This window comes from Zingiber officinale, chromosome 1A (genome assembly GCF_018446385.1).
Source record: "Zingiber officinale cultivar Zhangliang chromosome 1A, Zo_v1.1, whole genome shotgun sequence".
NCBI classification, from domain to species: domain Eukaryota; kingdom Viridiplantae; phylum Streptophyta; class Magnoliopsida; order Zingiberales; family Zingiberaceae; genus Zingiber; species Zingiber officinale.
In genome coordinates, this window is record NC_055987.1 from 127,192,494 (window position 1) to 127,219,887 (window position 27,394).

A 27,394-nucleotide genomic window follows, 5' to 3' on the forward strand; every position below is an offset into this window, starting at 1 on the left:
GTTGGTAGAGGATTTTTCTTCTACGCCGGATCCTTGGTCACTACAGACAATTGGAGTGGAAGAGGTAAAGGGGAATAGTTTATTTCTAGAATTCAATTGTTAATAGTTTGTTTTGTGAATGTTTTTGATCATTCTTCTTGATCTGGTCAGAGTAAATTGCTCCGACAGCCACTTTTCCAGCAGCTGTTTCTTTTGGGCAGCAACTTTCTGACTTTCAGCAGCGGTTGAATTAAGGTAAGGATTTGGTACATATATAGTTTGAATTCTATCTTAGATGCTTTAGAAATTCAAAAGGCCACTACATTATGATTTTTTTTAATTAACATTAGATATCTAATTCTTCAAATCGATTAATTTTGAGATTGACTAGTCCGATCTTATAAAAAAAAAAATTTCGGCCACAATAATAAATCAATAAACACTCACGAGTACTCATCCAATATTTTTAGACTCGCTTTCACAGATAAAAAAAAAAATCCTAAGATATATCATTATTAATCTTAATCTTAAATCTCTTCAGTATCTAGAGTCTCTAATTATTACACCATTTGCTAGTGCCGTGTAGGTTTTATTTCATTTTTAAACATGCGAAAAGCGGAGTGGAATTTTTTGTAAACTTTGGGAGGGAAAGTGAGATTTTAGCAATAAAAGCATCGCGAAACATTTGGGAAAAAAGGGTAATAATAATAGTTGATTAATTATTTTTTATTATCTATTCCTTCCCCGTCTTCCTCTCGCTTTCTCTCTCTCTCTCTAAGAACACCAAACAAAGCGAACGAGATCGAAAGGAACGAACGCGAGCGCGCTCGTGGCGATCGCCGCCCCCGATCTCGTTTGGCGGAGTCGCGATCTCGATCTCGGGGATCGTCTTCGAGTCCGTGTGTTGTTCCGGCGCCGATCGCCGCGGTAGTCGGAAGCCGCCCTCCGCCGGTGAGGGATTCTAGGGTTTGGGACGCTGGAGGAAGGGGATTCGGGAGATTTCGTTTTCTGGATTTTTCTAGCTAGGTGAGGGAGAGGTGCGGAAGGGTGGGGGGTTTCGTAATTGGATGCTGTCGGCGGCGAGGAGGGTGGATGCCAGAAGGGGGCTAGGAGGCATGGAGGAGGAAAACGAGCTCGAGGAAGGCGAGGCGTACTCCGGTCAGGAGGACGGCCGATTCATCGACCCTGATGCTCTCTCCTACATCGTAAGTCCTCCCAATTGATTTCCCTCTTGTTTGTTTGTGTTATTTCCTTTGTCGGATAACTCTCGGAGATTCTGTGCATATTCATGGCATGCTGGAACTCTAAGAAAACTGGTTATCTGATGCAGTAACTTTTTGTTTGGTCATACATTTGCATTACTGGTGGCTGGGGTGTATTAATGAGTTTATGATCTTAAACTTCACGTTTTGGAACAAGTAGGTATATTTCTGAACTTTTTTGTTCGGGTTAAAAAAAAAAAAGGGATCATTTGATAGTCCAAATTCACAAAGGTCCCTTCTCATGTCTCCAATTGTCCTTGTTGACTGAAGCTTCATTTTCTAGCATTATGGATCAGAGAAGGTCATAAAAGTTTTTCCTTGAAATTCATGACAATTGTAGCTGCCTATGGTGCAATTTGGATAACGCCTAATCAATTAATCGTAGGAAAATGTCTTGCAAGTTGTTAAACGGATTCTAGGCCATATTGACACTTTTTTTGTCCTGAAACTTTGGTGATTGTATTGTCACCAGTTGTGTGATATTGTCTTTTTTTTTTTCAGGACGAGAAAATACAGGATGTCTTGGGACATTTTCAGAAAGATTTTGAAGCTGGGGTCTCTGCAGAAAATTTGGGTAAAGCAGAATATTTATCCCAGGAACTTGTTAAACATCAAATTGTACTGATTTCTTGGCTAACGAGGACTCGTCCAATTTACAGGTGCAAAGTTTGGAGGATATGGTTCATTCTTACCTACTTATCAACGTTCTCCTTCCATTTTATGTCATCCTAAAAGTCCACATAAAGTGGGAAATCAAGATGTCACAAAATCTCCCTCAGTTGAGGTGTGCAATTGGTTTTAGGTTTTCTAATAAATCCCATTAGAATGTGTTTCATGTAATGTTCTGCAACAAAACTCTGGCTATTCAGCATCATTTTTTTTTCTCATTAGTTATTCAAAAATACATGTCTTTTGCTGGTTCAAATATAAGACATTTATTCACAGAACTATTGCCAAATGCTAGATGATGTTTGTTAGTTTGTAATCAAGATTATGAGTTTGCCATCTCATACTTTTTAGGTTACAAACCAGAACACTTCAATTATGTTGAATTCATCTTTTCCCAAAAGTAATGCTACAGCAGTACCATTAGTGGACAATTCATGCAAACGGGATATCTCTACAAATAAACCAAACATTCAGGGCCCTAGTTCTATGCGGACACCATTTAGTAAGACAGCTGATGGCACTGACCACAAAACACTGAAGCTTCGCATTAAAGTGGGTCCTGACAACAACTTGGCTCGAAATAATGCTGCTATTTACAGTGGTCTAGGCCTATATAATTCTCCATCATCATCTTCTGAGGAAAGCCCTGATGGAAGTAATGGAATTTTTCCTGAACCACATGATACATCTGATGAATCTCCTAGGACCATTCTCCAGGTAAATTTGCTTTTATCTATCCTCATCTTAGGCAGGATGTTTTTGTTTATTAAATAATTCTAATTAATCCCTTTGAGCAGCTTATGACATCTTTTCCTATTCCTGGTGTCAATTTGCTTTCACCACTCCATGATTATTTATTCCACTCGATTGAAAAAGATCTCCCTTTGAACAAACCATACAAACAAGGGAAATTGTCCAAGGAAAGGTCTGAAACTACTTCTGGCTTTATTGACTTTTCTATACATTCAAGAGAATCAAATGGTCAGCCTGAGAGGCCAACTAAGTTGAGTCTGCAGAATGGGAGGTCAAAGGGAGCAAAGTACCCGGAAGACAAAAGTGCTGTAATCTTGAATAGGGAAGTTGACATAGAAGCTCGACCAGCGCAAGAGCTTGCCTCTGATTCTTTTGGTAGGGTTTCTTCCAATTCAAAAAATACTAAAAAAGCAGAAGGGCAAATAAGTGAAGACATTACACTTACTGAAACTAAAACACTGGATCACCCATTGGATATCAGAAAGGATTTATCAAGGGACAAGCCCATTACAGGTCCTACAAAAGATAGACAGTTTGAGTTGGTTGATAGCACAATAGATAACGGGGCTGGCTACTCGGCGAACAGAATCAATCAGCCAAAAGGAAAATTGAGTGAAAAAACAAGCATGATAGAGAGGGCATTAGAGGATCGAAATGCAAATTCCCAAAAGAATGGGAAATCTGATCTCCAGAGAGAAGTGAGGCTCAAGACTGATAAAGATTCTGAGATTCCCAATGCTGACATAAGTGGAGAGAAGAGGAGGAATGAGCAAGTAGCTGAAGCTGCTGATCAGACTATGCAAAGTTCTTCTCCATTCAAAGACATGGTGCTGCAAAGGAGGGACCAATTATCTGACAAGAAAAGTAAAGTAATCACAAGTCAATCTGATTCTGGAGAGGTTGTGAAAGCCAGTGTCTGTGGAAGCTTAGCCACAGAACTAAATGAAAAGAGGAAAAATTTGGAGAAGAAGTCCAAGGGTAAAAAATCACTTAAATATCCTAGTGGGTCTTGCACTAACGAATCCTATGGAAATAGCAACTGGGTCGTCAAAGCTGAAGAGACTGGAGTTGGTTCATTGAATAATTTAAAGGTCAAGAATAAGGCCATGAAGCACAAGGATGAAGAGTCCATTTTGCCTTCTCAGCCAGTTAGGGAAAGGTCTGGTGGTAAAAAGATGGGGAGCACTCTAGCTTTAGGTACATCTGTGGGTAAACCGGTACCTGTACCTTTGACTTGCAATGACCCTGCTGCAGATGCAACCATTGCGCCTCAAGCCTCCATTGTTATTGAAGAGAATTGGGTACAATGTGACATTTGTCAGAAATGGCGGCTCTTACCATATGGTACCAATACTGGCCATTTGCCTCAAAAATGGAAATGTAATTTGCTGGATTGGTTGTAAGTGCCTCTTCACCAACACAGTGAATTGTTTCTTTGCTTATGCTTATTTGTGTACTACCGGTCGTTTGTGGTTTAATAATTTATATTCTTGTGTAGGCCAAGGATGAATAGTTGTCATTTCAGTGAGGATGACACAACAAATGCTCTGCATGCATTGTATATTGCCCCAATTTCGGAGAATGTTGCTAGCTTAGATGGTTTTGGACATTCTATTGCTAGCACATCTTTGGCTAGTGGAGTTCATCTTGGTGTGCCTACTATAAAGAAGAAAAGTTCTCAAAAAGATGCTTCAGCACTAAATCAATCAATCTCTACAGAGTTTCCAATTGCTTTAAAAAAGGAGGACCAGATCTCTGTTAATGATACTAATCAATATCTTCCTGCTGAGATTAACTTGTCAAATAAAGGCACAGTTGGTACTCTAGGCAAATCGGCTGATTTCAGAACAGAAAAGCCTAAACCAAAGCAAAAAGACAAGCATAAAAATCATGGATTCTATCCAAGTGGAGGTATTGTTTTTTGCTTGTCAATCTTTTGACTATATGAATAAAATAATTTTTAGTTGTATCTTTGTCCTTTTCAGGTAACCAAAGTGAAAAAAATGAGAAACATTCAAAATCAAAAGGCAAGAGAATGATTGATCAAGATGGTCTTAGAGCACCAAAGAAGCACAAGAAAGAAAGCTTGCAGAGCTTAGAATATGATATAAAAGGCGATCCATCACCATCATCTAACAAAGTAAGGAATGATGTTCAGTTTTTCAATAATGGACAGATCAAGGATCATCTCAATACCTCAGATGTGGAGAAGTCCCTTTCTACAAAGAAGAAATTTATGCGCCATGAGAGTCAGCACAACCAGAAACGGTTTATGGCGAGCCAAAATGAGGATAACAGGGTTAATATCAAAGAAATTTTTAGTGAATCGGAGAGTGTTCAGGATAAAAAGGCTGACTTGTTAACGTCTGAAGGAAAGATATCCAAGACTAATAACCTTAATAACAGGATGGATAAAAAGCAAACAATATCTAGAACAGTTTTGGTTGCCAATGGAGATTACTTACCCGATGAAATGGATGTGGAAGCAACCAATTTAGTCGAAAAAGAGTGCCCCTCACGTCGGAGCCAGGAGAATGCAGCATTTTCAAGAGATTTGGACTTTGGTTCCTTGAGGAGGGATTCTACGAAGACGGGGGGTACTAACTCTGTGCAACCTAGTTTAGCAGCTAATTCTAGTTCTTCAAAGGTTTCTGGTTCCCAGAAAAGTAGATGCAATCTTCCAGAGTCAAAGGGTTCTCCTGTTGAGTCAGTTTCTTCATCACCTTTGAGGATACCAACTATGGAAAAACAATCGCGCAAAAAGGTTTCTGATAAAAAATATGATACTAACACTGATTACTCTGTTTTGAGAAGCCCAAAAAGATGTTTAGATGTTGAAGTCGATGGAAGAAACAGACCTTCAACAAAGCGCAGGAAGGATATGGTCTCTTCTTTTCAGAAACAATCTATTGAAGGTCATAAAACAGCAAATTCTGCTATTCTGGATTCTTTGGGAGGGGCTGTCGATTACTTGGAGAAGGGAAGAACCCGATCAACTGTTGGCAAATTTGAAGAAAAACTACTTGTGAAACAGAGTGCCCATGATAAACTTTTGCCTATTGAGAATGGAGATAATCCATACAAGGACGATTATCAGGACATAAAGAAAGTAAGTAGGCAACACCAAGTAGTTGACCCTACTCACCGTACGTCTAGCAAGAGCTCTTCAGGGTTTAAAGAGAAACATCGAGATTCTAAGTCCGATTCAGAAAAAAGTAGGCTTAAGGCTCCTTGTTCTCATTCTGATAACAAAGATTTGAACTCTGCAAATAATGCCAGGAGCTACAGACTTGAGGTTGCTACTGATTCCTATAGGAATGAAAAAGATGACATCCATGGCAAGTATGCGAAGGATTGCTTGCTGAAGAAGGGCCACAGTTCAAGATGGATGACAAGTAAAGAAGATAATAGCTTGGCATTTGCTTTGCAAGATAATATGGACGTGAATGGTCCTTCTATGCTTTCCAGTCAACAAAGAAATTTAGATTCAAAAAATTCAGTTACTGGGACTAGAAGTTTGAAACCAGAATTTCAAGTGACACATTTAGAACATGAGAAAACAATGAACCAAAATGGTTCACATAAGACTCATATCCCGGATCTTCTGTCTGGACAAGCAAAATCAGAGTTCAAACTAGCTTCTGGAGATAAACAAGAGACTCAAGCTCCTGATATTGTTTCTTCACCACCGAAGCAGCAAAGGTCCGATGGTGAGATGGTTGATGCAGTAACTACTGATGCCTTGAAAGTAGGAAAACAACATAAGCATCCAGATAGTCATACTGGAGTACACCATAGTAATATGAGGCATGCCCTTCCTAGTGGTCCTGACACATCCAGTCCAACAAAAAAGGAAAACTATACTCTCCTCGTTAAAGAGGCAAGAGATCTTAAACACACAGCCAATCGCCTAAAGGTAAATTTACTCTCACAAATCACTCTGACCATTATTCCAATGTGATTATAAAATTTGTTGTCTCCTTACAAATGATTATCTTGCAGATGGAAGGACAAGTGCTTGAAAGCACTAGCCTATTCTTTCAGGCTGCCTTGAAATTTCTCCATATTGCCTCTCTTATAGAACCTGCCACTTTTGATAGTGCCAAGCTAGCAGAAGCAGCACAAATGTACTTTGAAACAGCAAAACTTTGCGAGTAAGTTAAAAATTACATGAATATTAAGTTGTTCATAATTCTAAATTCATAGTTTTATGTTGATATCCTCTAAAGCCTCATGGTATACACCAAGTCCTAATTTACTGTCAAATGGATGGATAAATCGAGTAGCCTATCCCAAATTGTCGTGAACAATTATGCAATAATGTGCATTATTTTTATATCTAAGTAATATGGAATATGTCATTATCTTGACAGATTTGTAGCCCGTGAATGTGAGAAAATCAAGGACATGGCTTCAGCTGCTCTAGCATACAAGTGCATCGAAGTGGCATTTCTCAAGGCTGCATACTGTAAAAATCCGAATGCAAGCAGAGATCGACATGATTTGCAAGCTGCTTTTCAGTTTCTTCCTCCAGGTTTGTAAAGTGTGGCATTTCTATTAGTTGTGCATTCAATGTTCCAATTATCTCCCTTCTAAATAATTTAGAGATCATATTTGCTTATTTTCTCACAGTTCACTAAAGCCATGCTAGGGTAGTTACTCTGATAAGTTTAGTTGTATTTGGTCTACTATCAGCGAATCTACACCCCCTTCAACTTTAATAAAAGAAGTGTGCCCAAGGCGTACTTTCAGAAACAGAATCTTGATGAGATAACTATGCTCTCACCTATCGCTGCAAGCAATTTCATATTCTGGTTTTATTATTCAGTGAATGATAGAATGAGGTGGCACATACATGTTGAAAACAGATCTTGTGATGACATACAGTTTAATATTCAGGAAAAAATTTATTTGAGGAAAAAATATTTTAGTTCAGCTAATGTTGCCATCTGACTTGAAAGATCCCCTTGGTTTGCTCCAAAAAGTTGGAACTTTATTTATTTTTTATCTATACACAATACTAGTACAATTGTATTTAAATGCCTTTAGATTTAGTTTTACTGGTTAACATTTATTTCTTTTTCCCTGTTTACATTTTGTGTATGTTCAAATACTTAGTTACCATCACCAACAGTTGCATGGTCTAGTAGTAAGTAAGCTAGATCCATAAGCTTTCCGGCAAAGGTTGAAGGCTTGAATCTATATAACAGCACTGTTGAGTAAGATTTAACCTTGTTGTTCTGTGTAAACAGGGAATAGTTTCACATCTAATGTGGCTTAGGGATACCTGGTTGCTGTGACCAAAAAACTACTGAGTTTCCAACTCCATAGAGTTTACTTTGTTGATTGGATTCTGATCGTGAAATGTTGAATAGGATGTTTTGCAATAGCTAATTAGCTATCATGATTCCATTCACCTAATCATGACTTTATATTTAAATATGTAATTTTTTATTAAAGTAAGATTTTTTGGTAATTAGTGGTGGAAGTTGTATGATTACCTTTCAAAAGATTAGATTTTCTTCTGCCAATTTATTCTTACGTTTCTCATGTTAATTAAACACAAGATGCATTGATTTTATATTTTTGTTTTGCTTTGTATTTTAGGTGAATCACCATCTTCTTCTGCGTCTGATGTTGATAATTTAAACAATCAGGCGTTATTGGGAAAGAATGCTTCAGTGAAGGGTGTAAGTTCTCCGCAGGTCGCTGGCAACCATATTTTAGCTGCACGGCATCACCTTCAAGTTATGCGGTTGCTTCATTATGTAAGTATACCTGAGAATTTCTTATTCTGTTTCTATGAAAAAATAATGACTGACTGATGGCCTGGTATAAGTGTTTCATAGAATGAATCTTGATTTTTAAATTTCCTTTATGTTTGTATTTGTATGTTTACAATGCACTTCATTGCAGACAAACGACCTAAACTGTGCATTCGAGGCAACACGGAAATCACAAATTTCGATTGCAGCTGCTAGTGCCAATCTTGACAAGGACAGGCCAGATACCCTGTCTTCAGTGAGAAAGGCTCTCGATTTCAACTTTCATGATGTGGAAGGGTTGCTTCGTCTTGTAAGACTTTCACTGGAGTCTATTGGACATTAAATAAAGCATGCAATAGGAGAGCTCTTCTGTGAATAGACCTGTAGAAAACTTTCTACTACTGCAGTCTCTTCTTTGGTGGATATCCTAGGGTGAAAAACAATTTTCTGCTGCAAGTCAAATAATGTTTGTCTTCTTGAAGGGAGTGGACACTGGACACTGGACACTGGACACTTTCGGGTTCATTCAGCCAGAAATGTGTAAAGAGAAACTGGCTTGCAAATTTTTGTATGGTGGATCTTGCAGGCTTTGTTGTCTTACATACTGACAAAGGGATTAGACAGCCACCAAAATGCATGAGAAATGTGTGTGGGTTGTATTGTCGCCAGTCTGCCGCTAAACAAACTGGAATTTGCATGAGCTGATGGTGCTGTGCGCCCAGATATTGATATTTACGCACTAAGGCAAGGTCCAATGCTCACATATGTCGTTGTTAGGATCTCCTTAAGAGACATCTGGGAGCATATCTGAAACTGGTACACATGCATGAAATGCTCTATAAAAGCTCACAGTCACCAAGTGCTGGCGGCCAGCAACCTCTTTCAAATGCTTGAAGTTCCATAGCATCTGATACAACCAACACGGTATATCCATGCTCTTGCATTTATATGAATGCAATTATTGGCTTGAACTAATACTTGGAGTTATTTTTCTCAGTTTCTGCCATAGTGCTCCATATTTGTTATTTTTGTTTGCTCTTTTCCCCCCCAGGTTTTCTAGTTTATCATCAATGAGGTAGACTACATTCCTTGTCTAAAGGAACTAATCAAGTTTGTGTTCTTCTAACAGAATCTTCTGCTTACCATTCTGTAAGAGGTTAATGCACCTGGGATTTTTTGTTTTAGTTTCAATCGTTTTAGCTAATATTGTCTTTGGCTTCTTTGCAGGGTGTATCTATCCATATCAGTGTAAAATATACTAAGAATAGCAACAGCTGGGGGTGGTTGTGGTAGGTTCATGTGCATGTCAGTCTTCCGGCCAAGCTGTGAAATTGGTAAAACTCTTGAGCTACTATTAGGAAGATTCAAATCTTAGCAAGAAAGGAAAAAATACAAATAAAAAATAAAATAAAACTATGAACCTTTTTTTTTTTCACAATCATGAAATAGGTTTTCTGGATTTTGATTGTTATGAAAGGGAAGTCTCATTAATCAATTGTCTAAAGGTCGAGAGTTTGAATAAGTTGTAACGTTATTGCTATCGCTCCGAACTATAATTGTCTCACATTGATATGGCGTAGGAACACTTTGTGGTTAAAAATTAAAAGGAAATCTCATCAACTTAAATATATCTAGTATATGTTTCTTTATCAAGATATAGACTTACTACAAGACAATATTCACATCTTGTTCCAATACTTGTACAAGGATATATTGTAATTTATTTTGAAATTTTAAAACTAATAAAAGTGAAGGGTTTTATTTGAAACTATCTACTTACCACCTCCATCGTGAACAATCAATAACAGGGAAAGGGAAAGGGAATATTCATATACATTTTCACTAATAATTAGGGTAGTGAATATTCACATGCATTTTCGTTGAAATTAGAACCACTATCTCAAATGGGCAAAGGTAGTTTCTAATAGCAATTCATGGCATGTCATGCTAGGGCTGTAAATGAACCTAAATTTTATGGTGTTAAAGCTTATTTAATAAGTTAATTAAGTCAAGTCAAATCTAAAATGAATTAAGATGTTGAAATATTTGTTCAAGTTTGGTTTCATTTTTTTTATATGAGCTTGAGCTTGATTTGTTTAGATGTTATTAAGTTCTCAATTCAAGTTTGTTTGATTATTTAAAATTTTTATATTTTAAACTTGTTTGGTTGATTATTGAGTTTGATAATACAAATTTATTTGTTCATTTTTTTTAATTTATTTAGCATGTTTATAAGAATGTTTATGAACGTTGTTTATGAATATTGTTCACGAACATTAACAGTTAAAGATATATGTGTTTAAACTTGTTCATTTAGTTTAATGAATTTTTTAAGTTTATTTATTTAATTAATGTTGTATGTATTTAACAAACATAAATAAATTCTTATCTAGTCAAATATCAAATTTGTTCCAGAATATTTAGAGCCCCTGCCATGCTAATGTTATCATAAATGAGTTGTCCTTCTGCATATTACAAAAAAAAAAAAAAAAAAAGAGAGAGAAAATAAAAATTCAAAAAATATGTTTATAAGGCTTTTAATTAATTAATTAATTAATTATTCTAAAGAATTAAATATAGGACAAAAATCATTAATATTTATTAGAGTGAATTATCTTTGTTATCTCTATCATTGCTACTTTAGTTTAACCTGAAATAGAGAGTTTTGAATAAATATTTTTGTTACAATAATGTACAGATGACTGCTTGGGGTTTAAAGCTCGGAGCCTCTGCCCCATGCCTTGCCTGCTTAACGTCGCTGAGTAATTCTTTCATTTTTTTTAAATAAATATTGTAAAGCCTATTTGTCGACATGAATATTCATATCACTACCGTTTGTTATTGATTTTATTTTTTTTACTGAATAAACTTTGTTTTGAAAACCTTCAGGATGATTTTTTTTTTCGTCTGTGAATAAAATAGAGCAAATTGATGAAAAATCAAAGAAGGTAAAAGCCAGAAACTGTACTTAATCCTCTATTAATAATCTGTCGCTATCTACTAATCTGTCATTAATAACCAAATACGATTAATATGACAGATCGCTCGTGCTAGTGTTTGCAAAAACTCATTTGAACACTCGGTCGAGATGCCGTCACCAAATCCCCACCACAGCAAGTCGGTTTGACCAAATTAAACGTGGTGGCTTGACAAGAGTGCAACCAGCTCGGAGACAGGAGGTGCAATTTACCACACGGTCAAAGTGAATCCAACCCAACCAAAGGTAGATTCAACCTGCGGCATATAATAGTAAGTCATCAATTAACTAACTTCTACTGAAAATTCAGTAGCGTGATAAGTTTATTATGATTCTAGATACTCTGTAATACATTTGTTATTTCTTAAAGTACTTAATAAGTTTATGAAAAATAAAATATAAAATAGATGTTGCAATTAACTTGACTATTAAAATTCCAAGTAGCAGTCCCATTCAACACCTAACATCCATCCAAAGCTCTTCTAAGATTTATAAACAGTTGTTCTTGTCGCAAAGGATTCAACTGGTACTTATGATCAACATAAGTCATCATCACCAATGGATCAAAGATCCAAGAATGCCAAACCAGCTAGTTAAGCTAACCAGAATGTGATAAATGCCTGGCCATGGATTCGTACATGTTCATTGACATTGCTTGCAACAAGTCCCTGGTTCCATTAAAAACTGAATGTGATAAATGCCTGGCCATGGATTCGTACATGTTCATTGACATTGCTTGCAACAAGTCCCTGGTTCCATTAAAAACTGAATGTGATAAATGCCTGGCCATGGATTCGTACATGTTCATTGACATTGCTTGCAACAAGTCCCTGGTTCCATTAAAAACTGAATGTGATAAATGCCTGGCCATGGATTGGTACATGTTCATTGACATTGCTCTTTTCTTAAGGATCGGGAAGTCTTTGACTAAGTTCACAGAATTAGCATAGAAAAATAAGCAAAATATCATTCCAAAACTTAGGTTACAGGACAATGTTTGGGCTAAGACAAGCAATCATTGGCGCATTTTGTTTTCTTTGAAACATGCAATGACCATGTTTAAAAAAAAAAAGGTAAAAACAAATAAAGTTATCAAGTGCATCAAAGTTCCACCATCTTACGGCATAGACCAGAGAGGACGGCTTTTTTGATAAGCGGATGGGTATCTTCGCTGAAGATCTCAGCCTCCAGTGTTTCAATGTGTGGCCAAATCTGACAATATTTAAGGCACATATTATCAGTATATATATATATAACGGACACTGCAATAAGATACTAGATGATACGTGGATCATAATAGCACTTAAAACCAAACGGGAATTGCCGTTTTCCCTGAGAATGTTGAGATTAAATACACAGCGGTTGAGCAACACAAACAGGAGGTTGGTCGAAATGAAAAAGACTAACCTCTGTTGCATATTGCCTTGAAATTGCTTTGAGATAACCCAATGTGCACAGGCACCACTGATCTTGTTCCTTGATGTCGTAGTTGTGAGTTACTCTTTCACCATTATTTTCACTGTTGTAGATTATTATCAGATTTCCAGAGGAAGTTGAATCACAACTCAGTAACAGAAAATAATGGAAATTACCTTTCATCTTTTTGGCCATTATCATGGTCTACCTCCATGGAAGGCGGCTCTTCCAAATCTACGGACATAGCGTCAATCTTTTCAGGACGCAGTTTTGGCAAATCTCCATTATCAGATACAGGAGGCAGCCGCTCCATAAGCACATTTGTGAAGCTTTTATATAAAGACACAAATAATATCTGTACAACAAGGTCAAAAGAGAGCCTGTGAATAGAAAAGGCATGACGCAACACATTCATTGGATTTATTCGCATGTTTAATGTATCCTTTTTTCTGGGCCGTTGATGATTCAAATCAATTGTAGAGTGGCAGTTGCCGCCTTGATCCAGAATTACTACTCTAGTCAAGCATTACAAAGTACATCTAAGCATAATTAGCAATGGTGATTAATCAGACAGACAGACCTTATTTTCTTCGAGAGCTCGAGCAAAGAGAGCTTCCTTGGCTTCCAAAGATTCTCGTACTGATACTTCTTCCTCTTTTGCCTTCTCAGCATATCCTTTTAGGCGCTTCAATCTTCCTGGTTTTTCAGCTTGCACAGGTTGACCATCCACAACCTCAAGCCTAGCATCAGCAGCCTCAAACTCCTTCAAAGCCTTCGATGCAGTTTCCTCAGCTACGGAAACACCTTTCTCAAGTGTTTGAATTTCCTTCCTCAAGTCAGTGATGCGGTTGTAAGTCTTGTTGATCGCATTCCTAAGAACCTACAGAGGAAGAGATTAACAGGTTAATATGGAAGTTATTCTTGTTAGTTGATTTGGGTTTGAGAACAAAGATTTAGCATGAGCACACATAAAGTAGTACACACTAAACTACAGCTGCCAGTATCAAGATACAACCTAAAATGGCAAAGAGCTTGTATAACCAACTCGTAGGACCTAAAATAAAAATCTCATACTTCAACAAAAGTTGACCCTACTGTATATTATTACCTTGCTTCCACCTACAATGTCAACTTATGTCACAAATTATAGATTATCAATTGCTGACCCACATGGGTCTTCTCTTGTTGCTATCATCTCCATTGATACCGACTCTTATCAGAAAGCCAACCAATTTTTTTATTTTGTGCTAAAAGATAAAAACACAACTTTATTTTGTCATCTAGTGCCAAGTGACAATGCTAGACAATACTCGTCTAGTACCTTTCAAAATTACCTCTCCAGTCAAAGCATTCTAAACTGTGTTCTAATACACCAAAAAAATGGTGTTGTAGAACAATAAGCATTGGCCAAAATTGCAAACTACAGACTACAGTTTGGAGATGATGCAGCACTATTACATGTTTATTTAGGCTAGGTATCAACTTCATGTTTGTGATAAACAACCAGGCACCAAAGAGATGACTGAATAATTAACTAGTTATATTACCATTTTCTTAACTTTTAGCTAAATACTTAGGACAATGATATAAGTTAATTATGACATACAGAAATCTATGACCATTCGTATGTCATCTTATCTAAATGTTATTTTATCAATTGAGAGTTTAGATACTATGCAAGCCACAACTAAAATTACATATCCTGTGAATTAATAGAGTCTTAATATAGTCTCAAGATTCAGGTTCTGATAAACAAATAAGTTTCCAAAAAGTAGCAGCATTCCAAATCATACTTATCACAGAGGAACAATAGTCCGCATTAAACGTTTAACAGCTTGTAGAAGGTTCTATAAATTTACTATACGTATCAAAAAAAGGAGCAATAATTAGAACATTCAAATGTAATTATGAACACAGCTAGATCAAACATAAATATTACAATTAGGTAAAGACACTTGTGAATTCATTAAGCAAGAAGCTTGAGCATTTTATAGACAAAGCAATAGCATAGAAGCTCTTGGCTACACAATAAATGGATCAAAATACAGGAAATGCCCAAAAGTTAAATTTTGAAAAATGTACTATGGGTTACCTCCCATGGACGATCTGAAACATGAAATTGCTCAATATTAGGTAAAGAAAAGACCCAATTAATGATAGCCAAATTGCAGATAAGCCGATAACCCATCATGCGATCAATGGCAATAGCAGTCATCTGCGTACTGTTCTTCCAATAGGAACTCACTTCATCTATTAACAAAACTTGCATATCCTGAGTAGCACATAACTTTGTGATGACTTGGCCATATCTTTCTAACACAGTTATAAGATGTGTGAAACTTTTTGAACCAATATCCAGAAGGGTCTGAATAACAACTTCAAGTGCAAACTTGGGCCCATGAACTTTAATTATATTTTCCTCAACCCATGGACTGATTTCACGAGCTGTCTTCCTTCCCCTAATCATGATGCGCAACTCTCTAGAAAGAGCATAACCTTGATCGTCTTCAGAATTGTACTTGAAGTTGGGTCCACTCTTTGGTGGAAGCAATTCCTCAAGTGCAGATGCATTCTCAATGCTCTAAGAAATAGATAGGTAAAATAAGACAGCTTCATTAGTCAAGATACACAAAAATAAATAAAATCACGCCACAGAAAAAATTAGATCAAATAAAGCACTAATTATATTTCTAAATTACAAGTTTAAAAATTAGTCTGCCTGGAAGCACCTAATTGATATACACAGAGCATATGCATGCTAGCACTAGCAGAAAGAAGAAACGGAAATTATTCAGGGACAAATACCAAATTTAACAGTCCAAACCAAAACCACTGTTTTTGGTGTAATTCTCAATTTAGGTTGCCCAAGTTCTAGCATCCAACCCCATATTTGTCCCAACTCTTTGTGGTAACCTTATCCCTGTATTAAGTTCGATGCAAGGAAATAGAATAATAATATTCAAATTAATTAAATTATTTTTTCTATATTGACTACTGTTCTTTTGTCTCCTTCTACCTCTTATATCTTCCATTCTAATAGATTCAACTCATCCGACCATAGAATCTATTGGTCAACTTTGAACATATCCATAGCATCTTAAGCAATTTTTTTCTTCACTTTATTTTCATCTCTTAGAGCTAATTGCTCTCTAATGATATTTATTTTCTCCTTTCTATTAATTCCATACATCCAATGTAACATTCTAATCACTTACATTAACTTTTTGAACCTTAAGTTTTCTAACAGTTTAACATGCTGATCTAGATTCATTTTCATGATAAATTTTGTTGCTGAGTATCTAGGTCTAAAACAACCACCAATATTATCATCCAAGTTTAGGACCTGCAGTTTTAGGTTTACCAGAGTTAAATACCATATTCTTCAGCTGTTAAGAGTTGTGAAGAATAAAGAAATTAATGCATAGCATCCTTGTTGTGTCTAATCAAAACCATAATCATAAATAGTTACAAAGATTTAAATTATATGGGCCATCATGAACTTGCTGTCAAAGTTGATGTGATAATAAACATCAGAATTGCAGAAACAGAATTTACTGTAGGTTAAAGTAATTTGCTCAATTAACATATGGATTAGTTAAAAACAAAAAGGAAATAGCGTGTACCTGCTTGATTTTATCCCAGTATGACAAACGAACTTCCCTTTCTAACACTTCTTGTACAAATACTCTCTGTGGCGCCCATCTTGGAAGATCTTTAACATGAGCCCATTCTTCCCAAGGCCAAAAGTACTGAAAGTTTGACCTACACAACCAAGATATAATTATCCAGGACAATGAAACACACGAAAGCATATGCATTCCAGTAAATGCATTCAATTGATACCAACATAAGACTATCCCATGTAAGACTAAGGCACTAGGATTATAAATAGCAGAGAGATATATATATATATGTCAGACTAAGGAACTAGCATTATCAATGACAGTGATTCAGCCTGCCTCTTATTTGCATTTCCAGCAGCATTTTGGAAGACAGCACTAATTGCACAATTCTTTTGTAGAAGCCGTGTCCAACAACATTCAACATATTAAGAATAATGATCCTTGGATGAGAGAATGTCATTTTGCAACTGAAGTTAAGACAGAGTGATGATTTACAAATAACAAAAGGTATAAGATAATTCTCTTGGGATCCATCCCGTTTCACTAATGGTTGTACACGACATCCATCAACTTACGAAATACAACAGGTTGCTGATCTTCCACTCCCATATTGTTAAACCCTTGACCATTCTCTCTTTAACCAACAATTTGGCTCCTCCCCCCTCCCTCAAGAAGTCTTCATGCCACCACTCTTCAGTCAGCTGATTTCCCCTATAGGAAAATCCCATGCAATCTTTTCCCCAGCAGTTGTCACCCCTTTCACTATACACCTCACCACTCTGATGTCACTCTAGCAACTTGTTCAATTCTCCACTAGTTGACTGAACGCTCCCTATCAACTCTATGCCCTCACTATTTCAAACTTACACTCTTGATTGAAGCCTGACATATAGGCAATCACATTACACTCTGACAATTAGCTGTTGTTACTTGTTAACCATATATACAACCTTCTTACTCTAACCTTCTTTGCTGGTTACTATCCCTTGCTTCCAATTCCAAAAGTGAATGTTGCATTGCTGCGCTCTTCTGTTATTGATGGTTGTCAAGGTATGTTAAACCAAGCAAGATCTACTATAACTTGTTGCAAAATCTCTCACGCTGATGAAAATTGTACACTGCAAGTCTGCAACGTAATAGAGTGAGACCACAAAACCATACGGAAAAATGACTGACTATGCCCATTGTCATCTTATGCCATACATGCTTGACTATGGCTCATGTGTAAAACAACAATAGTAAAAACTTGAAATAGGAGATCTTTTTTTATTTTTAACATTTCAACACATTTAGAATCTAATCGTTCTACATTATTCAGGAGAAAAAAATGAGATCAAACAGAAGCATATTTTCCATTTCACAGTCAAATTCCAACATACTTTGTTTTTCTTCTACAATAGATACCTATAAATAAAGAACTTACAAATGATGAGAAAACCATAGAATCAGTCTAGTGCGACATTCCATATCGAGATCAGCAATTCTATCAAAAAGGGCACGAACAGCTCCAGCCACAACAGCAGGAAATGCACCAGGTAAGGCCTAACCAAACGAGAAAAGCAATTCAAAAACAATCATTTAACTAGAAACATTTAAAATTCTTTTAATGCAACCACTGAAGAGGAAATCCAACATAAATTTCCTAATAGAATAGAAATAGCGTCAGCTATACCAGTGTCGTCATCATGAACAAAGCATGTTGGCAACTATAACACACGGTATGAAACAAAATTTAATTTAATTTATCTTTGTGGTTTTCGGTGCATAAAGGACAAACTAAATTTCAATATAGAAATTAAGCATATGAAAATTAAAGTGGCATATAACACATGATAATACTGCTAATCAAGTGCCAGTAAACCATTAGAAGAAAAAGACAGACACAAAAGCAGAATAATAACAGCTCAATAGCTATACACTAAAAGTAAATTAATAGATAACCAAAGTGATTTGAACTATGTTCTAAAGCACCATGAATATAACACTAACATGTGCCAGTTTTATGGCAATAAAATGGAGACAAGTGAATAAATTTAAACTTCAAAATGATCAACAAAATATCCAGAAAGAACAAGTAGTTATGGAGCAGCTAAAATTGCACAAAAAAACTGAAGGTTACTGCTGTTATGAATCTCGGAACCTAAATGCAAACAGCATATAGAACTACGGACCAACTTGTAATTTTCACATTAACAACATAGGCACCAGGATCTATTTAGGAGAACATGGTATCAAAGCCAAATTTCCTAGCGGCCATCTTCCACCATGACAACCAGCTGGTGTCAATTCTCTAGCACATGCAAGAAGTCCCCGGGGCTATGATGCTGTGATAGGATATCTAGATTATCACTCAGGCATCAGTTATTCGATCCCCAATTATAGCATATTTGTAGAAATTTTTCCTCCAAATGAGGAGCGCAACCAAAGAATCTTTTGGGCTGGCCGCCGCGTGTGCTTCCCGATTTACCTTGGTGGCAAGTGGGAAACTTCCGTGGGACCGGGCCGATCACCCCAAGGATAGTCAATGAGGCTAATTGGGTTTATCATTTTTTCAAGCACATACAAGAAATTGGAAGATTTTCTCAACAATGAATGCACACAAAACCTTCAAAAACTATTCAATTTGGCCACATTACTAACCATACCAGCAAGTCACAGCACTTAGTAAGGGGGGACCAATCCAAATGCAATCAGCCGCAAGTCACAAATATGGAATGGATAAGCACTGGTCTGAGTCAAGAACTGTTAAAACAATCAAACCCACTGCAACAATTATGGTTAGTCTGGTTGTCTAAATTTTGGCTTATTTGATGTTTATGATTGTTTAGCTTGACCTGCTTGATTTTTTTACTAGTCCCAATGATCTGCACCCATTTAGTTCTAGCAGACGATATCTACAAAACCCAAGCATTGATTGTCCAGTATGTGTTGGTGCAGGGAGCGCCAGACGATCGAACCTGTGTTTTGATAATGGCAAAGGGTTCAAAGTTAAGGTTACTTGTTGTCTAACAAGTGTGAATGAGCTTGTATGAAAGTCCTAGTGAATTCTAAACAAGTGGAAAACCCTAAGGGGAGGTAACCCTAGGTCCTAGGGGGTAGTAACTCTAGGTAATGGAAAATCCTAGATGCGGTTAGTCAACGAAATTCTAGTGCGGAGGACTGGGCAAAGTCTTGGCGGGTCGAGAACTTTGAGCAAAATCCTAGAGTTGAGGATTATAGGTGAAAATCCTGGTGGTCGCAGACCAAGTGGAAGTCTGGACGGATCGTGAAGCGGACGTTCAGCATGAAATCCTGAAGTCTCGGACGCTAAGCAAAAGCAACTCGAATTTTAAAACCTTGCTATAAGCTACAACAACTTTAGTGGTGGAAAACATTAGAAACTCGTAGCAAGAGTTCAATTCAAGATTACATCATTGTGAACCACTAAGCAAAATATAATTGTTGACTAACATAAGTCAAGCATTAACAAAATGAGTTCAAAATTACACAACTAATAATATCTCATAAACTTATATTTATTCTACTTCTTCTTCTCCATAATTTTCAATAACTTGTTCTTCATCCGACACAAACTCAATATTATTATTATGATCCTCCTCTTCTTCTTTGGATGTAAAATTATCTTCATGAAATTCTCTCACTCTAGAGTTTCTTCGGGGTTGTAGATTTTCATTTGATCCACTTGCTTTATCAACCATTTGCCAAGTAAGTCCGGAACCTAGTTCAACTTTATCATCTGCCCCATCATCCACAATCCAGCCTTGTGCATTTGAAGCATCTTTTGCAAGAAGGACATCGACATTTCTTTTCTTTTTCTCTTTTTTGTTTGTTCAACAATCTAGCATTAAATTGGACAAATACTAGATTGTTCAACCTGTTGGCATCCAACCTATTTCTTTTCTTTATGTGAATCTAAAAAAACAGAGAAAGTAAATACTATAGTTAGTACCTGAATATAGAGTATAGACGTTAAAAATTATAACTAATTTAATTAAAGAGTAGACTGAAAGTTTAAAACTTACTCATTCGAATGCACTCTAATTTCTTTCACATCCAGATGAATTTGTAGTTAATGAAAGTATTCTCAATGTTGCTCTTAATAAGTTGGGTATGTGAGCGTCATATGTACTCCACCATACACATGGATCAAATATATTATCATTTTTTTTTCACATGCTTTTACTATAATGTTTTTTCAAATAACCCATGTCTTGTCTCTGTATTTTGCCAATTCCTTGGTAGTAATTGTATCCTATAGATCTAACTCATTGACATGTAAAATTTCCATGCATTCAAAATCCTCATCGCGACCTCCTTATAAATAGCAATAGAACTATCTTTATATTAAAAATAGGGATTCAACAAAAATACATTAGTATGTAATGATGTATCAAGTCTATCCTTTATTTTTGACTCAATAATCACTATGATGGACTGATAATTTGATTTCACGTTATTTAGGGTCACCTTGATGTTTTCTTTAGCTTAAAGAAGCTCCCCATATAGAAACTCCATCGATGACTTTCTATCTTCATCTACTAATCGAAGAACTCTTACTAAAGGTACAAATATTTTCAAATAAAGTGTCACACCATTCCAAAAACTCATGCTCATCACAGTAGAGTAAGCCAATTTTCCTTTGTTTTTGATCATTTACATTTCTCCCACATATCACTTGTAAACATAACCCTTAAACTAGGTTTTTTTTTTCAATCAAACTTTGCAATATGAGGAAATTTTGAAATGTACACAGAGTATTGGCCAACTAAAAAAACATTTGGAGTAAGTGCGCTTAACTACAATGGCAACTGTAAGGTAGATGTATGCCAAGACTACTAATGCAAGCTAAAATCAATTAACTGTATAGAAAAAAGGGATATAGCACCAAGGTGTACTGCATGCAACTGTTTTCTTCGTTCATTTAATTTTCACCTTTTCTTCAAAAAGGGACATACTTAAACACATGATGCCCAAATATACTAATAAAGAAGATATGCCTACATGTATTTAGCATCAAGTTTGAAGTACGTACCTAAAAACCAAGACAGAACAAAACAGTAGCAATGAGAAACTTAATTTATCTATAAGAAACCTTGTTGGCAGATGGAACTTCGGCTTTTAATAGTGGCTCCCTAAGTTGATATTGAGTTGGAGGCTTGAATCCTGGTCCAAATTGACCCACTGCCTCCATTAGTTGTTTGAAGCTATCATCATCAACAGCATTGAATGAGATTCCATTTTCATAAACTCATCTCCTAACATATTGTTGAACTTGTCAAGTTCTCTCTTTAAAAAGAGTCTTATTTATATTTTTTTTGGCGAAGCACTTTACTTCCACTGGAGCCTGCATTTTCTGGAGCAATTGCAGATGCATATCTATCCATGGGGCCAAGTGGAAGAGGTTTTTTAAGTCACCCTCACTCTGCAACTTTGTTCTTCGATTATTTTGTTCTTCTTTCTGTTCCTCCCTTCTAAAATAGCATGTTTGCACTTACTTTTATCCTCCTGAGATGCTTTTCAACAACCAGATACATTTTCAAGTATATTTGCTATGTGTTCCTTGATCCTATACACTCCCACTAACATCGTTTTGCCACACAACTTGTATTTAATTTTGTCGAGGTTCTTAGAATCAATCAACATCTCAAACTCCCATCCAATATCATTTGACTTTCTCCTAAGACTCCCGGATTCAGGTGGAGTGACAAATGACGTCGAAGATGGATTATTCGCCATTATGATAATAGATAACCTGAAAAAATTATATATAACAACTTAACAAGATAATAAAATTTAATTATACCATACAGACATACAATACAAAATATTTCAATAACATTAAGTCATTAACAAGTCTGAGAATATTTTTTTATATATCTTAATCTAATTAATAAAATTTATTCGATATTTGTTTAAATAAATTAAATTTTAAATATATTTTTTATATTTTTAAATTTGTTTTATACTTTTATAAATTAATAATATTTATTGGAATCTTTTAAATTTTAATGTATTTTTCATATTTTTAAAACTGATTTATATAAATTAATAATATTTATTAGAATTTTTAAAATTTTAATTTATTTTTCATATTTTTAAAACTGATTTATATAAATTAATAATATTTATTAGAATTTTTAAAATTGTAATATAATTTAAATATTTATAAATCTAATTAATATAAATTAATAATATATAAAATTTATAAATATGATTTATATAAAATATAAATTAATAATATGTATTATATTTTTTAAATTTAAAATATTTCTTATATTTTTTATTTTTTAAATCTGATAAATGATAATATTTATTATAATTTTTAATTCTGTTAATATATAAATTAATATTTAATATTATTTATTTAAAAAAATTAAGTATATTATTTATATATTTAAATCTGATTATATAAGTTATAAAATTAATAATGGAATCTTAATTTTATATATAATTTTATATATTCAAAATTCTTTTATAAAAATTAATACAATTTATTATAAAAAAAAATAAATTTAAAATATATTTAATTGGGATGATAATTTTATTAGGTTTTACAAACCAACCTATTATTGAATTTGAAATTATCCCCGTTAGGAATTGTTTTAATTTAATAAATCTAAAAACAAAAAAAAAAAAACAAAAAACGCCGTCCCCGTCTCGCGACTCGCACAACGGCGCGGACGCCACCGGCGCCTCGCGGGAGACCTCCGACGCCGCCGGAAGCTCCGCCGGACATGTCCGGCGCGTTCGGCGAAGTCCGACGTTGCTTCCAGCGGCGCCGGAAGCGTCGCGGAAAGCTTCCAGTGCCGCTGGAAGCTTCATGAGATGCTGCCAGACGCGTCCTACGACGCTTCCAGCGGCTGCGGACGCGTCCGGCGTCGCTGGAGACTGCGCGACGATGACTCAACAGCTAACAACTTAACGAAACAAGACGTAAAAACTTACCGGAGCCCGGAGCGACGAAGCCTTCGAAGCGGCGCACGGCGAAACAGCGACGATGACGTCGCAGCAACGATGAGGACGAAACAGCAAATTTGGAAGACGAAGCGGCGCACGGCGAAGACGTAAACAGCAAATTTGGAACAAAATATTAAAAGTTTAAAACCTAAATAACTCGATCGAGGCCCGCCGAGTTCCGCCGAGTTCCGCGGAGGGCCGCCGAGAGCCGCCTAGGCGGCTAGTCAACGAAATCCTGGTCCGGAGGACTAGACAAAGTCTTGGCGGGTCGAGAACTTTGAGCAAAATCCTAGAGTTGAGGATTATAGGTGAAAATCCTGGTGGTCGCGGACCAAGTGGAAGTCTGGACGGATCGTGAAGCGGACGTTCAGCATGAAATCCTGAAGTCTCGGACGCTAAGCAAAAGTCCAAACGATCTGGGGAACCGATCGGGCAAAAGATAATTTCTCCTGAAAGGAGTAGGTGAGGACGTGTTCCCCGTTGAGGGAACAGTAGGCGTCGGTTCGACTTAGGATTTCTGAGAAATCCGAAAATCATAAACCGGATAATCTGAAGACTGTCAACTACTTGATTATTCATATTTTATTGTGCTAACTTTGTTTTGCATGGTATATTTTGCTCGTGGACTAATATGCATTGCAGGAAGGGAGATGCACAAGGAAATGCTTGGATGAACAGTGTCTGAGGCGCCTCCGGGGTTGTTGGAGGCGCCTCGGGTGCCTTAACCAAAGCTTTGCGTAGGAGGGAGCAGTAGGCGTCTTGGATCAGGGATGGAAGGCGCCTTCCAGGAGCTTAAAGGCACCTTCAACCGGATAAGTTTCGCAGCTTGAGGAAATTATCGTCTCCGACGCTGCGGGGATAAACTTCACACGAGGCGCCTTCAAGGAGGTTGAAGGCGCCTTCGACAGCTTATAATTGCCCTCTTCAAGTAGTGTATCACACACAACGAATTCTTACAATCTTCCTATTGTGTGCTGCTCCAAAGACAAGTCCACGAGGCCGTAACATTGCTCCAACGATCGAAAGCTTGCATCTTCAACTCTCTAAGTCGTCGGTATAATTTCAGTTATAGCACTTAATCTATTTTCATTGTAAATTGTAATTGTCTTTGTAATTTGACGGATTGATAGTGAATTGCACAAAGTAAACACTTAACGAGTGTGAGTCTTGGAGTAAGAGTCGTTCACTTGCTCCGAATCAAGTAAAACCAACTTGTGTCATTGTTTTGTTTATTTCTTTATTTCCGCTACGTCTATTTCCGATTGCTTTAAAACGAACGTGAAAAAGCCATGTGTTATTCACTCCCCTCTAGCATATCTCAATCCTACAGTACGTTGCATGCATCTGTTTAGTTTATAAAATGCATCCAACTTAAATAATCATACAAGGTAGAAATCAGGAATAGTTCCACAGTAAAGCACAAAAAGTAACATATTCTTACCATTTAAAAGTTAAATCATCTAAAAGTTACATGGAACAAACTCTTTTGTACAATTAAAACTGATAAAAAAGTCCTTGTGAAAATTGGAACTCACCTTGCACAGATCAATGATTACCAACGTGTAATAGATGGGCCTAAATGGTGGCTGAGGAAGAAACATTAGCTGAAAAGAAATGAACAAAACAAAATTGAACATGTAAGCATATACTTCTGGCATACACCGAGAAAATGAAGTGTTAAATATCTTGATTGGACAAAGGGAACAGAATAAGATCATGAAAATAGACAACACTTAACACTATTTAAGCTTCTAAAATGGATGAACTTAAATAAATGAACAAAACATCAAACTGAGATGGAAACTAGAATTGCATCTAAGGTCCATAACCCAGAAAACAGTTCCAGGAAGTTGTGGACAACACATCTCAAGTCTAAAGATGAAACATGCCCAGACATAGGCATTCTTTTTCATATAACTAATGTAGCAACTTCCAGTTGGACAAGTGAACCAAAGACAAGAAAAATAATGATATATCTATATTTTGTCATTTGAACTAATGCATGAAATATTTACATTGGGATATGTCATGATAGTCAATGCATGCTAGTTGTAGATAGTAAGTTGGTCATCAGACAGTGAGGTACTATGGCATTCCGCCTTTGAGCATGTAGATGCTATGATTAGGCTGTGTTGATGCAATTACATTGAAAGGCTCATAAACATCATTGTGTAAATAGAAATTGACTATACACGTGCAGTGATCCTATCCATACTGGAGAAACTGAGTGTGATCGTAGTGTCCAAATAGGTGGAAACCAACAGATCCTATGCTCCAACCCACTTAATGAGATGTAGCTTGATCATGATAAGTTTCATGCTAGCACAGAGTTGCCTTAAGGCATTACGTGCAGGCAGCAACATAGGCATTCATGTGATACGCTGGTATAGAGTTGCACAAACGCATTGAATGGGGTAAGGTGGGCAAAAAAAGACATTCATCCAGAACCAGAAAATAAAACAAAACCAACCCAAAATCAGTTTTTTTTTTCAGTTTAAAATAATGGATTTGGTTTGATTTTCAGGTTTTAATATCAAACATGAAAAAAAAATCAAGACAAACCAAACTGGCATTTAAACAAGAACCGTCACATATTTGGATAAATAAGGCAATACGAAACAAGAGTATAAAGTATTATGCAAAAGTATCTATAAAGATTACCTGAGAGAATATAGTTTCTGCCATCAGATATTCATAGCGGAATGATACAGGCAAGCTGGCCATGTATGAAGCACATTCCTTCCGGCTATCTTTCCAAGAATATAAATAAAGAAAATGTTTTATGATTAGAATTATGTAAAACGTTTTATGTTTAGAATAATGTAGCAGAGCAGTTAATAATTAATATCTTAACAAGAAACTTGCAACATGAAAATGAAAATTGTAGATCTGATGTTTCTGAAAAAACAAAAATTTGAACTAGTAGATAAAGTTCAGGACTATGCATTTGCTTGAGCGATACTATAAGTAGAACAGCAAGAATTACAGGTAGCAAAATTCACTGTCATATAGTATGGTTTCACCGACATTGTTGAAAAGGTTTTTATTAGAGTTATAATCAACATTTTCACATTAATCCATGAAAGATAAAGATTATACTGAAAGTAAGAGTGATCATTGGCAAAAGTTGAAAAAAAAAAGGTAGTAAATTAATGAGCAATTCCATGCTGGCATATTCGTCCTATCTCTGACATACACAAGGGGCAACATACAAGTTGTCATGAAAACCTAAAGTGAGAATTGTCACTGCTACATGAACCTAACTCAATGACAAAGAATATATATATATATATATAGAGAGAGAGAGAGAGAGAGAGAGAGAGAGAAAATTGAGGCGCCTGGAATTGATCCAAGCGCCTCAATTCATTTTTTTATTTTTTATATTTTTTAATCTTTTCTAAATCTTAAATCCTAAACACATATATTATATCCCGCGAGGATCTAATTTTTTTTAGTTTTATATTTTTTTAACCCTAGAGGTAAAATCTAATTGGCTTAACCCCCAAGCTAAAAAAATTAAAAAAATATATTATTAGGCACCCTAAATATATACTCCATGAGCGGCTAAAATTTTTTTAGTTTTATATTTTTTAGCTTGAACACTATAACTCAACTCTTAAACTAAAGATAAAATCTAATTGGTTTAATCTTGGAGCTAAATAATATATATATATATATAAAAGTTCATATATCTATAGGTATCTCTCAGTAAGTAACAAAAAATCTTAAGAACAACTACATCCTTGGCAGCCCATCAGTTGTTCTTTAGAAAACTTTAAAAGAAAATGGCATGAATCTCCAAAAGCTTATCCATCATTGAAGGAAATGAATGAAGGACAATCAACAATGAAAATAATTTAATTGACTTGAATGTACATAGTGACATAGGCCTTACATAAGGCTCAAGGGAGAGATACTACTCATTAGCCATCAACATATATATATAAGACAAATATAGTTTGACCTCAATGATGATATACCAAGGACAACCAA

The 27,394-nt window shown here is 35.9% G+C and overlaps 2 protein-coding genes across 4 annotated transcripts; one reads left to right on the forward strand and one right to left on the reverse strand.

Moving 5' to 3' along the window:
• The first annotated feature begins 706 nt into the window (after positions 1 to 706).
• LOC122031738 (cysteine-tryptophan domain-containing zinc finger protein 7-like) lies at positions 707 to 11,368 on the forward strand. Of its 3 annotated transcripts, XM_042590851.1 has the most exons (15): positions 707 to 1,184; positions 1,743 to 1,815; positions 1,901 to 2,025; positions 2,262 to 2,627; positions 2,708 to 4,062; positions 4,162 to 4,574; positions 4,649 to 6,579; positions 6,666 to 6,817; positions 7,037 to 7,197; positions 8,271 to 8,431; positions 8,580 to 9,352; positions 9,480 to 9,577; positions 9,656 to 9,762; positions 11,127 to 11,190; positions 11,318 to 11,368. In XM_042590851.1, the coding sequence occupies exons 1-11, from the start codon at positions 1,047 to 1,049 to the stop codon at positions 8,769 to 8,771; spliced, it is 5,067 nt and encodes a 1,688-aa protein (XP_042446785.1). In that variant the 5' UTR covers positions 707 to 1,046; the 3' UTR covers positions 8,772 to 9,352; positions 9,480 to 9,577; positions 9,656 to 9,762; positions 11,127 to 11,190; positions 11,318 to 11,368. The 3 variants fall into 3 exon arrangements, with proteins under 3 accessions (XP_042446785.1, XP_042446795.1, XP_042446775.1); XM_042590861.1 differs by having other exon boundaries at positions 9,480 to 9,584; positions 11,127 to 11,368; XM_042590841.1 differs by having other exon boundaries at positions 11,127 to 11,368.
• Positions 11,369 to 12,327: 959 nt separating this feature from the next.
• On the reverse strand, positions 12,328 to 26,214 carry LOC122031753 (nuclear cap-binding protein subunit 1-like). Its single transcript, XM_042590885.1, has 9 exons — positions 26,063 to 26,214; positions 24,937 to 25,005; positions 17,868 to 17,986; positions 16,445 to 16,583; positions 14,914 to 15,402; positions 13,402 to 13,701; positions 12,998 to 13,176; positions 12,813 to 12,924; positions 12,328 to 12,617 (listed from the first exon to the last, which is right to left on the reverse strand). Exons 1-9 carry the CDS (start codon positions 26,123 to 26,125, stop codon positions 12,507 to 12,509), a joined length of 1,581 nt encoding a protein of 526 aa, XP_042446819.1. The 5' UTR covers positions 26,126 to 26,214; the 3' UTR covers positions 12,328 to 12,506.
• Positions 26,215 to 27,394: the final 1,180 nt, after the last annotated feature.

Coding starts and splice junctions, on each gene's coding strand:
- LOC122031753 (XM_042590885.1), bottom strand. CDS start 26,125: ATGGCCAGCTTGCCTGTATCATTCCGCTATGAATATCTGATGGCAGAA. Junction 25,006..26,062: donor CAGAAACTATATTCTCTCAG/GTAATCTTTATA, acceptor ATTTCTTTTCAG/CTAATGTTTCTTCCTCAGCC. Junction 17,987..24,936: donor TAATCATTGATCTGTGCAAG/GTGAGTTCCAAT, acceptor TCGTTTGGTTAG/GCCTTACCTGGTGCATTTCC.
- LOC122031738 (XM_042590861.1), top strand. CDS start 1,047: ATGCTGTCGGCGGCGAGGAGGGTGGATGCCAGAAGGGGGCTAGGAGGC. Junction 2,628..2,707: donor CTCCTAGGACCATTCTCCAG/GTAAATTTGCTT, acceptor CCCTTTGAGCAG/CTTATGACATCTTTTCCTAT. Junction 8,432..8,579: donor TTATGCGGTTGCTTCATTAT/GTAAGTATACCT, acceptor ACTTCATTGCAG/ACAAACGACCTAAACTGTGC.